This window comes from Elaeis guineensis, chromosome 1 (assembly GCF_000442705.2).
Source record: "Elaeis guineensis isolate ETL-2024a chromosome 1, EG11, whole genome shotgun sequence".
In the NCBI taxonomy this organism is placed as follows: Eukaryota; Viridiplantae; Streptophyta; class Magnoliopsida; order Arecales; family Arecaceae; genus Elaeis; species Elaeis guineensis.
In genome coordinates, this window is record NC_025993.2 from 14,325,513 (window position 1) to 14,342,841 (window position 17,329).

A 17,329-nucleotide genomic window follows, 5' to 3' on the forward strand; every position below is an offset into this window, starting at 1 on the left:
GTAGCGTATAAGTTGAGTTTAGGCTTGGGTTTGGATCTGGCATGTATAATCTGGATTTATATAAGAATATAGCCAAACTTGATTATTAACAGCCCTAATTCTAAATAGTTAGTAGGCACCTCCACTTTTTATTTTAATGCATCAAAGTGAGATAGTCAGGTCCAGAGACCAAACACTTTCAGACTCTAGCAGAAAAGAAGGGCCCCATAGCTTGTAATTTTTTTTTTTCTAAAATAATAGAAACATTCTTTTAATTTTAGCTCAATTTCACTTACACATCTATACTTTAAAAAAATGTCAAACTGATCTCTTTAGTTATCAATTTACTCCAATATGATCTGTTCATTTTAGTAATAAACATTGTTAGCTTTTCTTCCAATGGATGGAAATATTCCTCGCTCATGAGTGGACTTGGAGGAGGAAGAAGATGAAAAGAAAAAGAATGGATAAGGAGAAAGGAGGGGTGAATGGCGGTTGGTAAGGAATGGATTAGGGGAGGGTAAGGAGGAGAAGAGAATGAAGAGAAAAGAGAGGGGGAAGATGAGTTGCCGGCGAAAAGGGATGCACATGGAAGGGACTGTCAAGGAGGGATGAATTTATGGATAGCTTGTAGGAGGATGAGGAGAAAGGAAGGAGGTGGAGGAATGCATGGAGGTGGAGGATGCTGCAATGGAGAAAGAGAAATGTGTGAGAAAAAAGAGAGGGAGAATGATGGCTTATCAGTGAGAAGGGGTTGATGTAGAGAGAGCCATCATAGAAGGTATGACTCATAGGGGAGTTTAAAGAAGGAAAAGAATGAGGAGGAAGAGGATGAGGAGAAGTGGTGAGGAAAGAGAGGGGAGAGGGATCATCGGCAAGGAATGGGTTAGAGGAGAAGGACAAAAAGAAGAAGAGGATGGAGAGGACGAAGAGAGGGAAGGATTGTCGACAAAAAGTAGAGGGGCCACCATGGAGGGAGATGATTTATAGACGGTTTTGAGTAGTAGTGGATGAGGTGGAAGGAGAGGAGATGAAGGAATATGTGAAGGTGAGGGAAGCTGCCATGGAGGAAGAAAAATGGTTGAGGAGAATGGGGAGGAAGGATGATGTAGATGCCTTAGTGGGTAGATACCTTGATTTGATAAATTGGATCTAGAAGAGATAAAAAATCAAGCTGATTGTGCTTGTCTTGTCGGTTTTGATCTTGTTGCACTAAAATGGACAATTATCTCATTCGGAGTCAGAATCGCCTTAAGACCCTAATTCAGAAAGTTCTATCCGGGCCCCACATGTTAGACCCAGTTTGGGGCCAGATTCATTCATTTCACAAATCAACGAAAGCCCGAAAGATCTTAAATGAATTGGAAGTTTAATTTTTTACTATTTTATATTTGAAATAAATCTGAAATATTTTAGGTAGCTTAGACGTCCAGTTAGATTTTTTTTCTATAAATAAGGTCTTTGGCCAATATTGTAAATTAGTCTATTTTGATATTGAAATATGACTCTAGAAGAGTTTCTTCTTATTCGCTGTTTTCTTTGTTTCGTGCATCTTCTTCCTTTAATTCTATAAAAATATAGCTTTGGTTGCTTAGTTGGTATCAAGCCCAATCAATCCTTGAGCGGAATTCTTCTCTGCACTCGAGACTGCGTGTTGTGTTAGTGGCCGCAAGCAAAACCAAACTACAACCTAGGTGGTGGCGGTTGCTCTTGAAGAAATCACAACAAAAATGGGATCTGATGATAGAGTGAAAGATTTGAGAAGACAGATGACAGAACTGACTGCACATCTTACACAATTAGAAAATTGGGATACGAGATCCGAAATGGAACCAGAAGGCAGTAGATCTGATGGAGAAGTTTCAGATTTCGAGAACTCTTCCACAGAGGCATTTCCATCTGCCGACGTCAAGATCGAGGCAATTTATTCGAACGATCAACCTACTGGCATGACACCATAACGATAGATCTGCTCGAGTATTAAGATAGTCTATAATCGAAGGTGTTCATTGATTGGCCGGATCAGATCAAACACATCTTCGAGTATAAGGAGGTGATTGACGATAAGAAGGTAAAGCTTATCGCCTTGAAGTTGATGGGTCAAGCTTCTACATGGTGGTAATAGCTAAAGAAGACCAATAAACACAAAGGCAAGCCAAAAATTTAGGACTGAAAAAAGATGAAGTTGAAAAAGCAATTTTTGCTCTTCAACTATATACAGTCCCTGTATCGGCACTTGCAAAATCTCTGACAAGGCTAGATTCGTGGATGAATATATAGAAGAATTCTACCAACTGATCACTAGAAACGACCTGATGGAGAACGAAAATCAGATGGTGGCCAGATACCTTGATGGACTAAGACAGCAGATCCAAGATGCCTTGAGACTCCACTCCCTGTGGACAATCAAAGAGGCTTACCACTGTATCATAGTTGCTGAGGAGTAGTAGAGATGAAGATCTATGCTCAGATTTGATCCTCTCCTATGAAGCAACCAAGCGTCGGAGAATCAGCAGAACATGTAGGGCAACATAGTTTCTGCCCCTTCTTTCACGACACTATGGATTCGAAGCCTTCTAAATCAGCTCCGACTGGATCTTCTATTCTGCGGTACTATAACTGTAGCGAGATTAGACACACGTGGAGCGAGTGTAGGAAGCCTATTGATCGACCTGAGAAACAATTGCTGATCGAAGAAGACGAACTATCCAACAAGTATCAAGAGCCTACTTATGATGAAGGAATGAAGAGGATGATTCCTGATTGTTTGGAAATAGAGAAGCTTTAATTGTTCGAAAGAGTCTGCTTGCTTCTAAAAAGAAGGAAGAAGATTGAAGATAGAATAATATTTTCTATATCTGCTGCATTATTGAAAAAAATCTGTAAGATCATTATCGATGAAGGCAGCTGCAAGAGCATCATCTCCTATGAGGCCGTCATCAAGCGAAACCTGACCACTAAGAAGCATTTTCGGCCTTATAAGCTATCATGATTTTAGAAAGGAAGTGAGATGATTGTCAATAATCACTGTTTTGTTCATTCACTATCAGATAGAAATATTTTGATAAAATTTGATGTGACGTCGTTACCATAGATACTTGCCATATACTTTTGGGAGATTTTGGTAGTATGATCGCAGCATTACTTATGATAATTGCTAGAATACCGGCATCAATCTTCTGACGAAGCACTTGGTTCCCTACATGGGTGATTTGTTAGAGGAAGAGAGATTTCTAACTCGAGGATGAATTCTTTCTAATCTGGAGAGGATGGTGTCGATACTTAACGGGTAGATACCTTAATTTGATGGATTGGATCCAAAAGGGCAATAAATCAAACTGATTATGTCTAATCTGTCGGTATTGACTCTGTCGCACTAAAATGGACATAACTCTATCATCCAAAATTAAAATCACCCTATAAGACCCCAATTCGAAAAACTTACCTTACATGCTGACCTAGTTTTAAAATCAGAATCATTTGTTGACAGATCAACAAAACTCAAAAGATTCTAAACAGTTAAAAGTTTAATTTTTTACTTGTTTTGTATTCAAATAAATCTAAAATATTTCAGATAGTTTAGACGTTAAGTTAAAATTTTTTTTAATATAAATAAGGCCTCGACTAATATTATAAGTCAGCCTATTTTGATATTTAAAAATAACTCAGAAAAAAATTTCTTCTTATTCACTATTTTTTTAGTTTCATGCATCTTCTTTTTTTAACTTCATTAAATCGTAGCTTTCACTACATCAAAAAGAAAAGGAAGAGAGATACCGACGATGAAAGAGAGAATCAATCAAAAAAAAAAAAAAAATAAAATAAAAAATTAAAAAATATTTTTATAATTTTTTTTTTGAATAATGATGGATAAACAACTTCACCACAATAGACAAGCACCCATTAATGTCAGGACCATTAAAGAATACAGAATCTGTCGACCAAACTAGACTAAATAAAATCTATAAGACTAGGAGGACTCCGTGAACAAGATCTTCAACGTAGAATCCCATAACGCCGAGCATAATATTTCCAAAGAAATTAGTACAAAGCTAAACTAAAATCCAAGCAGAACCTGATGAATGAAATAATGAAATACGTACACTTTCTAGGGTCCCATCAAAGACTTGCACAAACCCAATTTAGGTCCGTTCTCAAAGCTTTAAAAGTTGACCTTCCATGACCACAAAAGAGTAAAACCCTTTGAAGAGTAATAATAACAAATTACCAAAAGCCTTGAAAACATAAAATTCAACCTCAAATTCACCAACAAAATAATGCTGTAAATCACAAAGAATCGTTTTGACAAAACAATGGAAGTGTCAAAACATCGCTGAACGAAGCAGCAAAAGAATGACACCTATGACATGATATAAACCATTAACTATGCATATCCGAACACTCGCAAGCAGAAACTATTTAGAACTAATCCTCATTGATCATCACCTGTAGAGCAGAACGCCCAATATAATCCATCAAAGAATGATGAAAGCCTTTCATCACAAAACTCAAGCTAAACCTTGTCAAATGATAATATCACAAACCATAAGATGATCGATATCAAAGAAAAAGGCAGATCGTAAACACACACACACACACACACACACACAAAAAAAAAAAGGAAGTCAATGATATGATAAGCTATTAAAATCTGACTTCCATTCATTTTTGTGAGAGGTCAACTTCAATTTATTGAAAGACAGTCAAGTAGAAAAAACTCATCCAAAGCCAATTATTGAAGTTCAAAATTTACTCAAATGAACTCTCAAGTCACATCATAAGCAGGAAAAAAGGTACGAATAGTAGCTTATCTCAGTACTAGTTCCAACTCACCTTTCTTTAAAATGTCAAAGCGAACATAAAACCCACGAAAACAAAGGACAGGTCCTCAATTAAGAGACTCATGAAATAAAATTAATCTACTGCGTTGGTGGCAGAGACAATTCAAGCCTTCAGCCTACCATAAAACTTCTGCTTCTCTTGAGTAGTCTGGAAGCGTCCATGCCCAAACTTAGATGAGGTATCGATGAACTTGAGCTTGATTTCCTCAAGAGCCACACGAGAAGTCTGCTTCAACAGGGACTGGCGAAGTGTAACAACTCTCTTCTTGGGGCCAACACAGCAGCCCTTGATCATAACATAGTCATCCTTCACTATACCATAGTGAGGGAAACCACCCATGGGGGTAATATCCTTCTCAGTCCTGTTTAAGCAAAAGATGTTAAAACCGTGTAGTCAGAGAGGTTGACAAAATTTCTTGCTAACATAGATCAGATACTGTGGCTTTGTTAAGAGATGACATTTAAGAGAACTAAAGCACCGTGCGAATCTAAAGACAAGGAAATGACCTGTCAAACTCAGTAATAGCAGCATGTGACTCATCTCCAGCTTTGCCGAGTTTGTAGATCTTCTTGTTCATTTCAGTGCGGTGGTGGTATCCATTCTGCCCAGCACGAGCAACAGTGTAGGACACTCTGGCAGGATGCCATGCACCAATACAAGCAACCTTGCGAAGGCCCCTGTGAGTTTTGCGTGGAAGACGGGTGACACCCCAACGAGTTACAACACCTTCATAGCCCTTACCTTTGGTTACACCAATGATGTCAATCATCTCATCTTTCTGGAACACGGCATCGATTGGGATTTGCTTTTCGAAAAAGCCACAAGCAAAGTCCACCTTCTGTGCTACCGTTCCCCCATTCACCTGGATCTCCATCAAGTGAGCCTTTTTCTGTTTCAGACCCTTCATCTTTCTTATCTGAAACATAGACAAACAGAAAACATCTTTGGTTAGAAAAATTGGCAGGGGAAGATTAAAATGCCGTAACAGAAAGATGCCCCTTAGAGCAACCGAATGACCAGAAAGTTGATCTCTCATCTTAAGTTTCCAAATAAAGGAAGAATAGATGAAACTTCTGTAGTCAATACACATGACCAGATATCAGTAATGATAAAATGCAAAATTTATTGCCTATCTGAAAAGGTAAACAATTAGGGCATGTTTTGATGCTCAAACACAATACTCAGGGTTATTTTGTGTACCAGAGGAGAGGTTAAAGTCAAGGATAAAGATGGAGAGAAGTGGGAGCAATTGGGGGAATGAACTGAACCACTGATCCCAGTTTTTAAGGATGGTCCGATAGTAATTTATCTTATTCCCAAAAAATCGGGAATAGTGGTTCAGAGGTCCCGCAACCACTCTTAACTTTCTTGCTTCTTTGCCACTTTTCAAACAAAAACTTCATTGGTAGAGGGCTAATCTGCAGATAATGAGCCCCAGCATCCAAACAGCCCGAGAAGAAACATGACTTGAATAACATGATTAGCTAGTGCAGCTATAGATATTTAATAAAGCTCAAATGCATCATTTAAATGGTTATAATGAGATGAGAAAAGTATCAAGACCCATATAGGATGGTGCTTGTCAACTATACCAACTACTGGAGAACCTTGTCAGCTAGAATATCCATCAGAAGAATGGAGGCACTTGCTTGTATGCACACAAAGATGATACACAAGCACAAACACAGTTTCATATGCTAAGCATTTTGATAAGTGCGCACACACACACACAGTATACACACTTATTAGTGTATATATGCTTATTAGTGTCTCAGATCACAATGTTCTGTTAATTTGAGCAACAAAATGGATAAAAAGAGTATAATTTTTATATGCTCCAATCTAGGTGGCCTTTCACACCCACATGCACGCACGCACGCACACACACCCCCGCACACGCACGCACACGCACACGTGCACACACGCACGCACTAGCGCACACGCACCGGCACACGCGCATGCGCAGCGCGTGCGGCACACGCATGCGCGCGCACACAGACACATATATATACACACACATATATATGTACATATATATGTACATATACACACACACACATATATATATATGTATATGTATGTATGTTCTAACGACCTACAGAATAGAAAAGTTCTACATGATATAAATTTAACTTATTTGTCAAAAATTTCTAAAATCAGGAAACCCTATCGAGGCTTAGATTTTGAGAAGTAGAACTCGAAGTTTGTGAACATGCTAAATTCTTTAGCTTTAAAAATCCACCTCTGGATCTAAAAATTTAGATGCAAACTGAACAAGGATTAAATGTACAAAATTCTAACTAAAAATGATTCAGATATTATGCCCTACCTCAAATTCATGAAGGGAAAGGACTGACATTAAAAAGAATTATATCACTTCCTATCCAAAAATTTGAAGATTAGTTAACATCTTCTATAACCAAGGTGCTCTCCAAATAACCCCTTAATCTAACCTGTCAGAATAATGTAATCTCGTCCAGTCAGCAGGCAGCACTCCCTACCTTTCCCAACACATGATCAACCATGACAACATCATACATAGGGGACTCCAAAAAGCAATGCAGAGTGGAACATAGCATACAATCCTTCATCCATCTATATACAATGGGCTTTATGGATTAACCGAGATGTACAAGATTTTGACTTTCCACATTGGTCCATTAACCTTATACCAACCCTGGCAAATTTCATGTCCAAGGAAATTTTAAGCAACCAATAAAAGAATTATAAGGCTCTGGATTTCGACATTGGCCCCTTAACCTTATATTGACCCTAGTGGATTTCTTGACTAAGAAAGAAATGAACCAGCCAAAAATACTTACAAGAACAGTTGAGGGATATATGACCTACTTCATTGATGACACAGTTTTATCTCATGCAACCAGAAGGCAGTGGCGTGTTATTACCACCGAACCTTTCTCCCAGTTATGACAGATCAAGGAAATATTAAAAGAACCAAGGAAACAGGGAGTTGGTGTAAGAAAAATAATTACCAATATGCATGAGTTAAAGCATGTCCTCAGATTTTACCTGAGTGTGAGCCAGTACACGAACAACAGATGCATATTTCTTCATCTTCTCCAGCTGTGTCTGAATCTCTTCCTTTCCCTCCTCAGATTCATATTTCTTGGAGTACTTTGTAAAGGCCTTCTTCTTGCTCTTGTACCAGTTCTTGTAGAATCTCCTCCTCACTTCCTCACTTAGATGTTGAGCCCACACTGTATTAAGAGAGCGGAGGCCACGTGGTGTCTTCACATAACCAACAACTCCAACAACAACCATCGGTGGAGTTTCTATGACGGTCACAGCTTCGCATGTCTCCTTCTTGTGGAGCTCTGCATGTCAGAAGAAATCATGGTATAGAAAACTCCGGAAAACTTTCATATAATGTTAACAAGCATCTATCAGAGGCACATATTTGACTTAACATTAAACAAATGTATCAACAATTTGTCTTAATCACTTGTAAAGGTACATTTGAAAATTATTAATCGGCAGGGCATCCACAAGCTCACAGATTAATGTCTGGAAGCATATAATATAACAGAAAAATCACTAAAAATTGAGTACATACTTGATCCTGGTTTGTCGACCTCTCGGACAATGTGAGTCATTCCAGCCTTGTAACCGAGGAAGGCTGTCAGCTTGCAAGGTTTTGTTGGGTCATCCTTTGGAAAGGACTTCACTGTATTAAGAAGTTACATATACTGATTATGTCAGTACATACGGTTATGAATGTAGTAGGCTACCATCTTTACTGAGATAGAGAAATGTTAGACAAAAAAGCAATTAACAAGGGATCATTTCATGGCTGTGCAAAGTACAGACCAATATAACACTATGTTAATGAGCAGAACTATTTTTTTAAAGAAAGAAGTATTGCAAATATAACAATATGAAATTGTTAAGAGTCCTTGTTAAGCCCAATAAGTATTTAAAAAACTGAGTCACATAAGCAGAAGATCAGCTTGCGGAGGAGAAACTAACAAACAAAAAAAATATAGTTGGAAATAACATGATTAGAATAATAAAGACATTTACAGATACACGAACAAAAAATTAATTTGTTGCCAGGAAATTAAGGATAGAAAAAGAATAATTATCAAATAAAACAAGAGGGAGAACTTATTAAAAGCATATCGAACAATATAGAAAAACTTATTATTGATTTTATGGAGAGGAAATAAAGAAGAGGAGAACTTATTAAAAGCATATCGAACAATATAGAAAAACTTATTATTGATTTTATGGAGAGGGAAAGGAATACCAATAGGTGGTCCAAAAAAAATACAAATGATTCTGTAAAATTGATGGTAATCAAGTTTACCTTTCCCGCGGTGGCGAGATGCTCGCTTCCTTGGAAGAAACCCAAGAGACCCATGCCTAGGGTGCTCAAACTTTCGGTGAGACATCTCACTTACCTCCTTTCACCCTGAAATACCCATAGCTACAGTCATATAAACAAAAACAGGGGATAATCACACAACAAAATCCAGGATTAGCTATCAGAGCTTCCAACTATTCTAGGAGACTTTCAATACCAATCAAAACGGAAAAACTGATTATTTGGCCCAAAGAAGTAAAACAAACAAATTAATTTATTTTCAGTACATCGCAAATTAGAAATAACTTCTTTCAGCGTTTGGATCGTCGTCATTCATACTGATAGAAGGAAGAACTCATCATAAACTACTTTCTATGTTACAAAAGTTGGAATTTCGTAAACAGAAATTATATCCTAAATCAAATATATAAACAGCTCACTGACAAATTCAAGGATGCGAATTTAACCCAAATAAAACTAAAATTGCAAAATAATCAAAGGAAAATCACGGATCCAAAGAAAGTAGGTACAACGATTTCTACCAAAATAATTACAGAAGAATAACTAATCTGATAAGAAATCAAACTCAGATCCGAGAGTTGACGACACGATAACATTGGCGTCTCTGTTATGGCTTGAATCGTTCACAAGAGGAGAATCAAAACCACATTTTGCGAACAAGCACTGAAATGTTCTCAGAAACGAGATAGCAATCCGACATGAAGTGGATCCAAATCCGTCAACTGAGATTTCGATCACGAATCACGAGGGAAAAACTGGAACTTACAAACCCGAAACCTGAAAGATAGAAAGGAAGGAAGATTGGATCATTACCCCTGGGTTGCAGCCACTCCCTCTCCGAGCGGCGATGGCTCCAGGCGGCTCCTCAAAACCCTAGCGATGGTTTATATACGCGACGACAAGAGAGCGCGGGCGCCTATACTGTTGAAAAGACTAAAAAGTCCTTACCCTTGGAGCTTATTTCCACACTTGTAATGGCATGGTTTAGCCATAGCCCAAATCCATACCAACTTTGGGGGTACGCAAGGCTTGCATGGTTTATTCAGAACCAGAGGAATGCAATGAGTAAAAATCAACAAGCTGAACCATTGAATTTTAGTTTGGATAATAACATCTCTTGCCAACAAAGAGAAAAAGGTTCAATTTGGATCAACTCTTCTTTTAGAACCCTTTCCCCATCTTTCAAATAAAAGGAAGAAGGAGCAAAGATTAGGCAAGTTGAACATGAGTTCAGTAAAAGTTGGACTGAAAATTTTGAACCCGGTATTTGAAATCAATTGGTTTTATTCAATTTGAACCCAAAGTATTGGCAAGCATAAGTAATCTTTGCTGCATATTTTGTTTATAAACAACATATGTGATTGTTCTAATTGGGCCTTCATTTATTTTTACATGAGATTTCCTCTTATTATTTTCATGGTAGAGGTTTCTATGACCATACTTCTTTTTTGTTATCGAAGAATTGACTGTAGTTGGAGTTTTCTAATTGAGATATTAATGGAAAAGTGGAACGCTTTAAGTCATTAGTCTACTTCCACCTTCCTCCAGTAATTAAATTGAATAGTTCTCCGATTAAAGGAAAACATAGCTCTTCATGTGTCCTACAGAATGATGAGGAAATTCTTATGAATTTTGATGTGAAAAGGGAGGCTTGAGAAAAATTTAAATAATTTTATACCACATAGACCACTTATCAATAAAATAACCAAATGAAAGATAAACTGAACTATTTATCTATCATGTCATGTATGTATCTCTTCACAAACATGCTAAACATAAAAATATGAATAAATTTCTCTTAAATAATAAACACAATCTTTAAATATATAATTGCTGAAATCTTATTACAAATAGCATCAAAATTTCAGAAAATTATATCATTTTGGAAGATATCAACTGAAGACCTTGAAAAGCTCTTTCCGATGACTTCATAAATATAGAAAACATAAGTTTTGTGGTTTTGAAAATATCAAATGTAAGAATTTCTTACTTACCTTTTTTTTTTTTAAAGATGACAAAAATTACTAATGAAGAATACAAAATGTAAATAATAGCACAAAATATTTTTTGTCTATATTTTTATAATTTTATTTTAAAAATAAATAATAAATAATAAGAGTGATGCCAAATAGGCCTTGACTAGTCAATTAAAAATATAACTCAATTCTTGAGGGAAAGACCTTTATTTCTTCAAATTAGTAGGTTAGATATCTTCATATGGAAGAATTGTTCAATACCAGAAGTCTAGTTACGAGGCTTGGAAATGTGCTGTGCCCCATCCCTATCTATGCTTGGCCCAAATTTCTTGTTGGCTATAGCCCAGACTTAGATCAAAAAATTTTTAGAAAAATTAAGCTTTGGCCTGACCTGGACCTTATTGAGCTAGCCCGAATAAAAGTGAACTGCATTTTATTAAATCACAAATGACTTTCTCATCGATAACTTCAAATTCTAATAATTTTAATATGTCTTAAGTCAAATCCAACTATTATGCCTTCACAAGATTCTATAGAAGCTTGGAATGCTAATATTCAATAGTTGCGAGCCCAAAAATTTAATAAAGGATAATAAATGGTTTGATACTTGTTTGGACCTCAATTCAAACTCTATTTCGGGCCTCATATTTTATCTATATTTCTATATCTTAAAAAAAGTATATGGTAAAAAAAAGAATGATGCCAAATAGGCCCTAATTATTCTGCTAAAGAATGCAAATCAATTCTGATTAAAAGATTTCTTGTTTAAAGTTAGTTGATTGACACCGGTATATGGAATGGTTGTTCCATCTTAAAAGTTTAGTTATACAAAGACATTCAAAAGTACTCAGTCATGAATGAAAAAAAAGGGTCCACTTAGATAAATTTCTTATCCTTTCTAATAAAAATAATAGAGATATGCTATGGAATGCATTCTATAACATTTTTATTCTCAAGCACTATAAAAGTTTTTTGTTCTTTCCCTTTTTATTTCTTTGGGTTTATGTTATCAAAATAATTCAAAGACCTAGTTTAGATTAGCATAAGCTATCTAGAGACAAGCAAGAATAATGCAAATATAACTGAAAGGTACTTGTAATTATTTGGACAAAACAAGTCCTTTTTTTGTGTTTTTCTAATGAAGACATACTCACTAATCAAGTGATAAAAAATTGTAAGGATAGACTAAATGAACCATTCATTCCCTAGTTATCCTCTAATTCAACCTTAAAATTTGAACCGTTCAATATTTATTGTCGTGAATAGTGATAAGGCAAGATATACACCTTATCCCATTTTGAAATCAGGCCAAAATCTAATATACAAATCCCAAAGCACTGCATCTCCCTACTATCCTATCTACACTATTTGTTCCATTTGGTGCATGGATCACGATGCTCCCTAACCGAGGCCCAAAGGCCCCAAACATCTATGGTAGCTCTTAAAACACCCAACTCCCGATCGTTTTTTAGCAGAAAGATGTAATAGTCTTTGAAAAACTCAAAAACATAGCACCCTCCAAAATCCTAACCCTAGTCCTTACCAAATGATACACCTTAGACTCCTCTCTCTCCACCGATCTCCTCCACTCTCCAATGACTTGATGGAGTGAGGGGAGGTGTGACCAAGTGAGCTCATCAAAATTCATTAAAGATCATAAATCAAAGAGGAGGGTTAGGCGATTAGCTCGAAAAGTACCAGCAGTTGGATACCGATCAGTATCTTCATTTATTGGACTGCCATTTAAAGTTTGTTATGTTATATTAGATGTCCCAATTTCTTTATTTTTTTTTCTTTTTGATTTTATGTTAATTTTCTTCTCATTCTTTATGAGTTGATTTCTGTTGGATTGTTCTTTCGTCTCTCCGCATCTTTTTGCGACCATATAAACCATCGGATCATTGGAATCAAAGTAGACGATGGAGATTAGAGATAAAATCTATGGTTTAGATTGTGAAGATTATAGCATATTAACCTCTTTGGATATAGCGAGTGAGTGAGGGGGAGTTCCCGCATTGGGTTTGTGAGAGCTAATGGAATCAATTTGATTCTTCTTCTCTTCTCAAATTGTAGCAATGTCGAGATTAGGATTATCACCACCTCTTTGTTTTGTCCCCTTTTTTTTTGAATTTGGTGATGAAATGCTTTTTATTGGTATTATTTTTATTTTGAGTAATTTGAATAGGTGATAAAGATCTTGTAGTTGTGGAGCATCTTAGGAGATGATGGATGATGGTTTCCACATGCGATTTCTAACATTTCTGTATATTTAATGATGCATTTTATTTTATTTTATATTTATTTATTTTTGTGAGGAATTTATAACTCTAATTTAATGTCACTATTGTTTGTGCGACTGTGTATGGGTTTGAAGCCAATGATTGACAGTTTATAGAGGGTTCTAGAAAGGAATCTTCTTTTTTTTGTTAATTTTTTTTTCTAACAAAAAAATAATATTTTTTTTCTAATTTATCAGATTTAACTAAATGCAGAAGAATGTATTTTGATCATTTTCTTAAAAAAAACCTAACTTCATTACTAAGATATGCATGAATAAACTAGTTTACATTTATGCTGTACTGGCAATAGTAAGGTTCTGCAGGTTAAATCCTTTTGGTTTTGACAAACACCTAAAACTTTGCCTTCTTGCTCATCTGTGGATATGTGCCATAATTTAGTGAAGGGATGTATGTGTTTTGAAGAGTGGCTTTCTACATAATTTTTTTCGTGGACCTATTTATTTATTGTAAGATTCTTTTTTCTAAAAAAATGATTTGAAGTGTAATAAATAAGATGTAAACTGGATATTTTGGCTTGCTACTCCAGTCCATCTAATTCAGTGTAAGACAAAACATATTTGCTAACCATTGACTCTTAAACATTTAATATTTTATTTCTATTTTCTTTAATTAACAATGAATTTCTAGATTCCAAGCTTGAATTTTTCAATTATTTAAGTCTTTAATCTAATCCAATCCCAATTCTCATAATTGAATGGTGCTTTTTTGAAAAATATTGGGTTGCATATTTATTTGCATGATGATGCTTCTATCAAAGTAGGATTTGCATGATAGCTTCTCTCATACAAGTAGTTTTGAGATCGAATTTGCACAAATGACCCCATGTCACCTATTGGACTATGAGAGACATCACTAAGGTTGCGTTTGATAGCTGACAATCTATCCAGATTACAGGCAATGTAAACCGGACCCATCAGATTACTGTATTTGATATGTCTTTTGGATGACAATCCAGATTACCTTAGCAATCCAGATTGTCTTTTATGAGACAATTGAGATTATCTTGGTGAGGGGTGGCTATCCTAATTAGCACATTTTTGATAATCTCGCAATAAAATTTTTGGATGAAATTATCCTAATAAAAAATCAAACAAAACCCTCTTTTTCTTCTCGTGAAGCTGCTCCTCGGCTCCCTCTCCGCCCAACCCTCCTTCCGCACTGCGCCGTCACCGACCTCCTCGCCACTGTGACCCACCTACTCCTCCTCCCGCCGTCCAGGCCCACTACATCGCCCACCTCCTCTAGCTCCAGCAATGCTAGCCCCTCACCCTTGTCCTTTAGTCTCGCATCGTGGACGTCTTTGCTATCGATATCCACCTCACTGCCCACCTTGGCCACGGCCTCCTCCTTGACCATGTCACCAATGTTTTCATTAATGAGACTATCATTATCGGCAACGTCTCCATCCTCCACATCACCGTGGAGAAGTCGCAGGCTATTGGGGGGAGGTGGGGAACCATGGGGAAGCCATAGGCTATTGAGGGTTCGGTGGGGGTGCAGAGGAGCTGTGGCGCTTGGGGGGGGGCGCACAAAGGAGTCGCAGTGCCTGAGGGGTGGTGCATAGAAGAGCTGTGGCACTCGAGAGGGGGCTAGCACGTAAAGGATGGGGCCGCACAGAGGAGCCACAGTGCCGTGGGGGGGGAGTGGGATCCATGGCGGCAGGGCTGGAAGACAGAGAGCGGAGGAGGTATAGGCCCTAGGGGGGAGCAAGAGCCATAGGTGGCGAGGGTTGGGGAGGTGGTGTGGAGGAGCCACGGGTGACTGGGAGAGGGGGTACAGAGGGAGATGGAGGAGGGGTTTGGGGGGCATGAAGGAGCCACAGATGGCACCGTCGGAGGGGGTGGTGGACATGGAGAAGCCACAGAAAGGGAGAGAGCAGAAAGAAAATAATATAATAATAAAATAATATTTTTAAAAATAATAAAATATATAAAAATAGTGGTGGGCTTGCGGTGGTGATGAAGAAGATGAGATAAAAGGTGTAGAGAGGTGCGGACGAGAAAAAAATTGAGGTGTTTTCATCCTTTCATCAAGAAGGGGAGAAACGATCAAATCGGGCGTCCTGTTGTTTTCTAAAAAAATATGTTTTATAATATATAAAATTTAATTGATATTTTTTGATAATATATTTTAAATAAAAAAGATAAAAAATTATGATCATGAACTGCGACGATGGCTAGGGGGTGGCAGTCTGCGGCGATGGCGGGGGCAGCGATAGGAGGTTGGTGGTTGTAGCAGGGGCGGCGGCTGGTGGCCAGGCACATTGCTATCTAGCAGCCACGATGCTAGAATAATATTGAGTGTAAGTCATAATTTATGAATTTTTAATAGATTTGACTTATGGATATTTTAAAATTTGATTTTATACTATTGATAATCTAATTGTCGTACCAAATATGCTAATCAAGATTCTCAATAATTTTACTACAATATTATTTGCATGTATCAAATACAGTAATCAATATTACTAGTAATTTAACAATATAATCTATCTTGAAGGCAATCCAGATTATCTTTCAAGATTGCCTGGTGATCCACCAAACGAAACTTAAAGAGTTTTCAAGGAGCTATATTTTAGATAAAACTAGTTAGTGGTAATGAAATATTTTTGGAGGTCATGATGTAATTACTTTAGATAATTTAAATTAATTTGCATAAATGAATCTAATTTTTTAAATTTTAAAATGAAAAATTTATATAATAGTTTTCATGTGGTTACTTTGCTTGTTTGTTTGTCGATGAACATTCTTCCTTGATATTGTTCTTTTAAACTATTGAATTAGTGGGTCTAGATAAAACTCATCAATATGATGCTTCGACTATTTTTATCTTTTTTCATGGAATCCTTTTGAGGTGCTAGCGAATCCCTATGAAGTAGGTTTGGAGGGTGAAGTTTATTAGGTACATAGATGATTATCATTTATTAGCACACATAAGCTAGCACTACTTTATAATATATAAGCTAGAATGATGAAGATCTTGTGCTAATACAATATTTTTTAACGCAATAAGCAGCACTCCACATGAGCTTTCTGATTAGTTAAGCTTAAACCACATTTCATCTGTTAATGTATGTAATGTAGCACTACTTTTTAAAATACAAACTAGAATGATGAGGATTTTATGCAAGCGCAGCATTTTTCAATGTAACGAGCAGCATTTTTTAACATATATTCTTGAAGACTGCAGGTGTTAAGGGGGTATTTGTATAAAGACATGCTAACAATTCCATGTTAAAATTCAATTTCTCTTAATGTGAATGTCATAATATTTTAGCCTCGGTAAGTTGTTTTTTTGATATTGCATGACCTTGTATAATTTGATGATATATCATAAATATAAGAAACAAAAAGGTCAAGGTTAACATCATTACATAGTTTCCTAGTTATTTGAGATATCAAAATGCAATTTGCAAATGAATATGAGGGCATAACATGCATGTCATAAAAATGACTTCTCCGACCACTTAAATAGGGAGAGGTTGGTCTGATTTTTGAACAGAATGGTTGAATGAAAATAGAATGGTCTTATGTCTAAGCTAGTTCAATCATTTGTTGAAGGGCTAAACAAGACTCAAGGCTAGGCATTGTTATGACATTATAACTATTATCTTTTAATATGTATTAACGTAGGGCTGGGCAATGTTGTGCCGTTGTAATTGTTGTCCTTAGATCTCTAATAACACTCATTATAAATTTCTATGCTGTAGGAAAGATGGCATATTTTAGACTTACATTTGTTGCATTTGTAATCAATGAGTACCATTTTGTTACAAATGGTACTACAAGTAGGATCAAAAATCTTCATGAGAATATACAAATTTTTGGCTCATCCTCCAACAATTAAAGCATCTACATGCTAGTTAGATCACTGGCATGTTGTTGAGA

General features: G+C 36.5%; 1 protein-coding gene across 1 annotated transcript; it reads right to left on the reverse strand.

The window, feature by feature from the left end:
* Positions 1–4,711: 4,711 nt before the first annotated feature.
* Positions 4,712–10,102, reverse strand: LOC105038030 (large ribosomal subunit protein uL3). Its single transcript, XM_010913706.3, has 6 exons — positions 9,980–10,102; positions 9,149–9,253; positions 8,396–8,506; positions 7,852–8,156; positions 5,328–5,737; positions 4,712–5,182 (listed from the first exon to the last, which is right to left on the reverse strand). Exons 2-6 carry the CDS (start codon positions 9,231–9,233, stop codon positions 4,924–4,926), a joined length of 1,170 nt encoding a protein of 389 aa, XP_010912008.1. The 5' UTR covers positions 9,234–9,253; positions 9,980–10,102; the 3' UTR covers positions 4,712–4,923.
* Positions 10,103–17,329: the final 7,227 nt, after the last annotated feature.

Bases quoted from the DNA above. Each gene is read 5' to 3' on its own strand.
- LOC105038030 (XM_010913706.3), bottom strand. From the start codon at position 9,233: ATGTCTCACCGAAAGTTTGAGCACCCTAGGCATGGGTCTCTTGGGTTT. The intron at 8,157-8,395 runs GTATGTACTCAA...TCTGACATGCAG, and splicing joins GGTCGACAAACCAGGATCAA to AGCTCCACAAGAAGGAGACA. The intron at 5,738-7,851 runs GTAAAATCTGAG...TCTATGTTTCAG, and splicing joins GTGTACTGGCTCACACTCAG to ATAAGAAAGATGAAGGGTCT.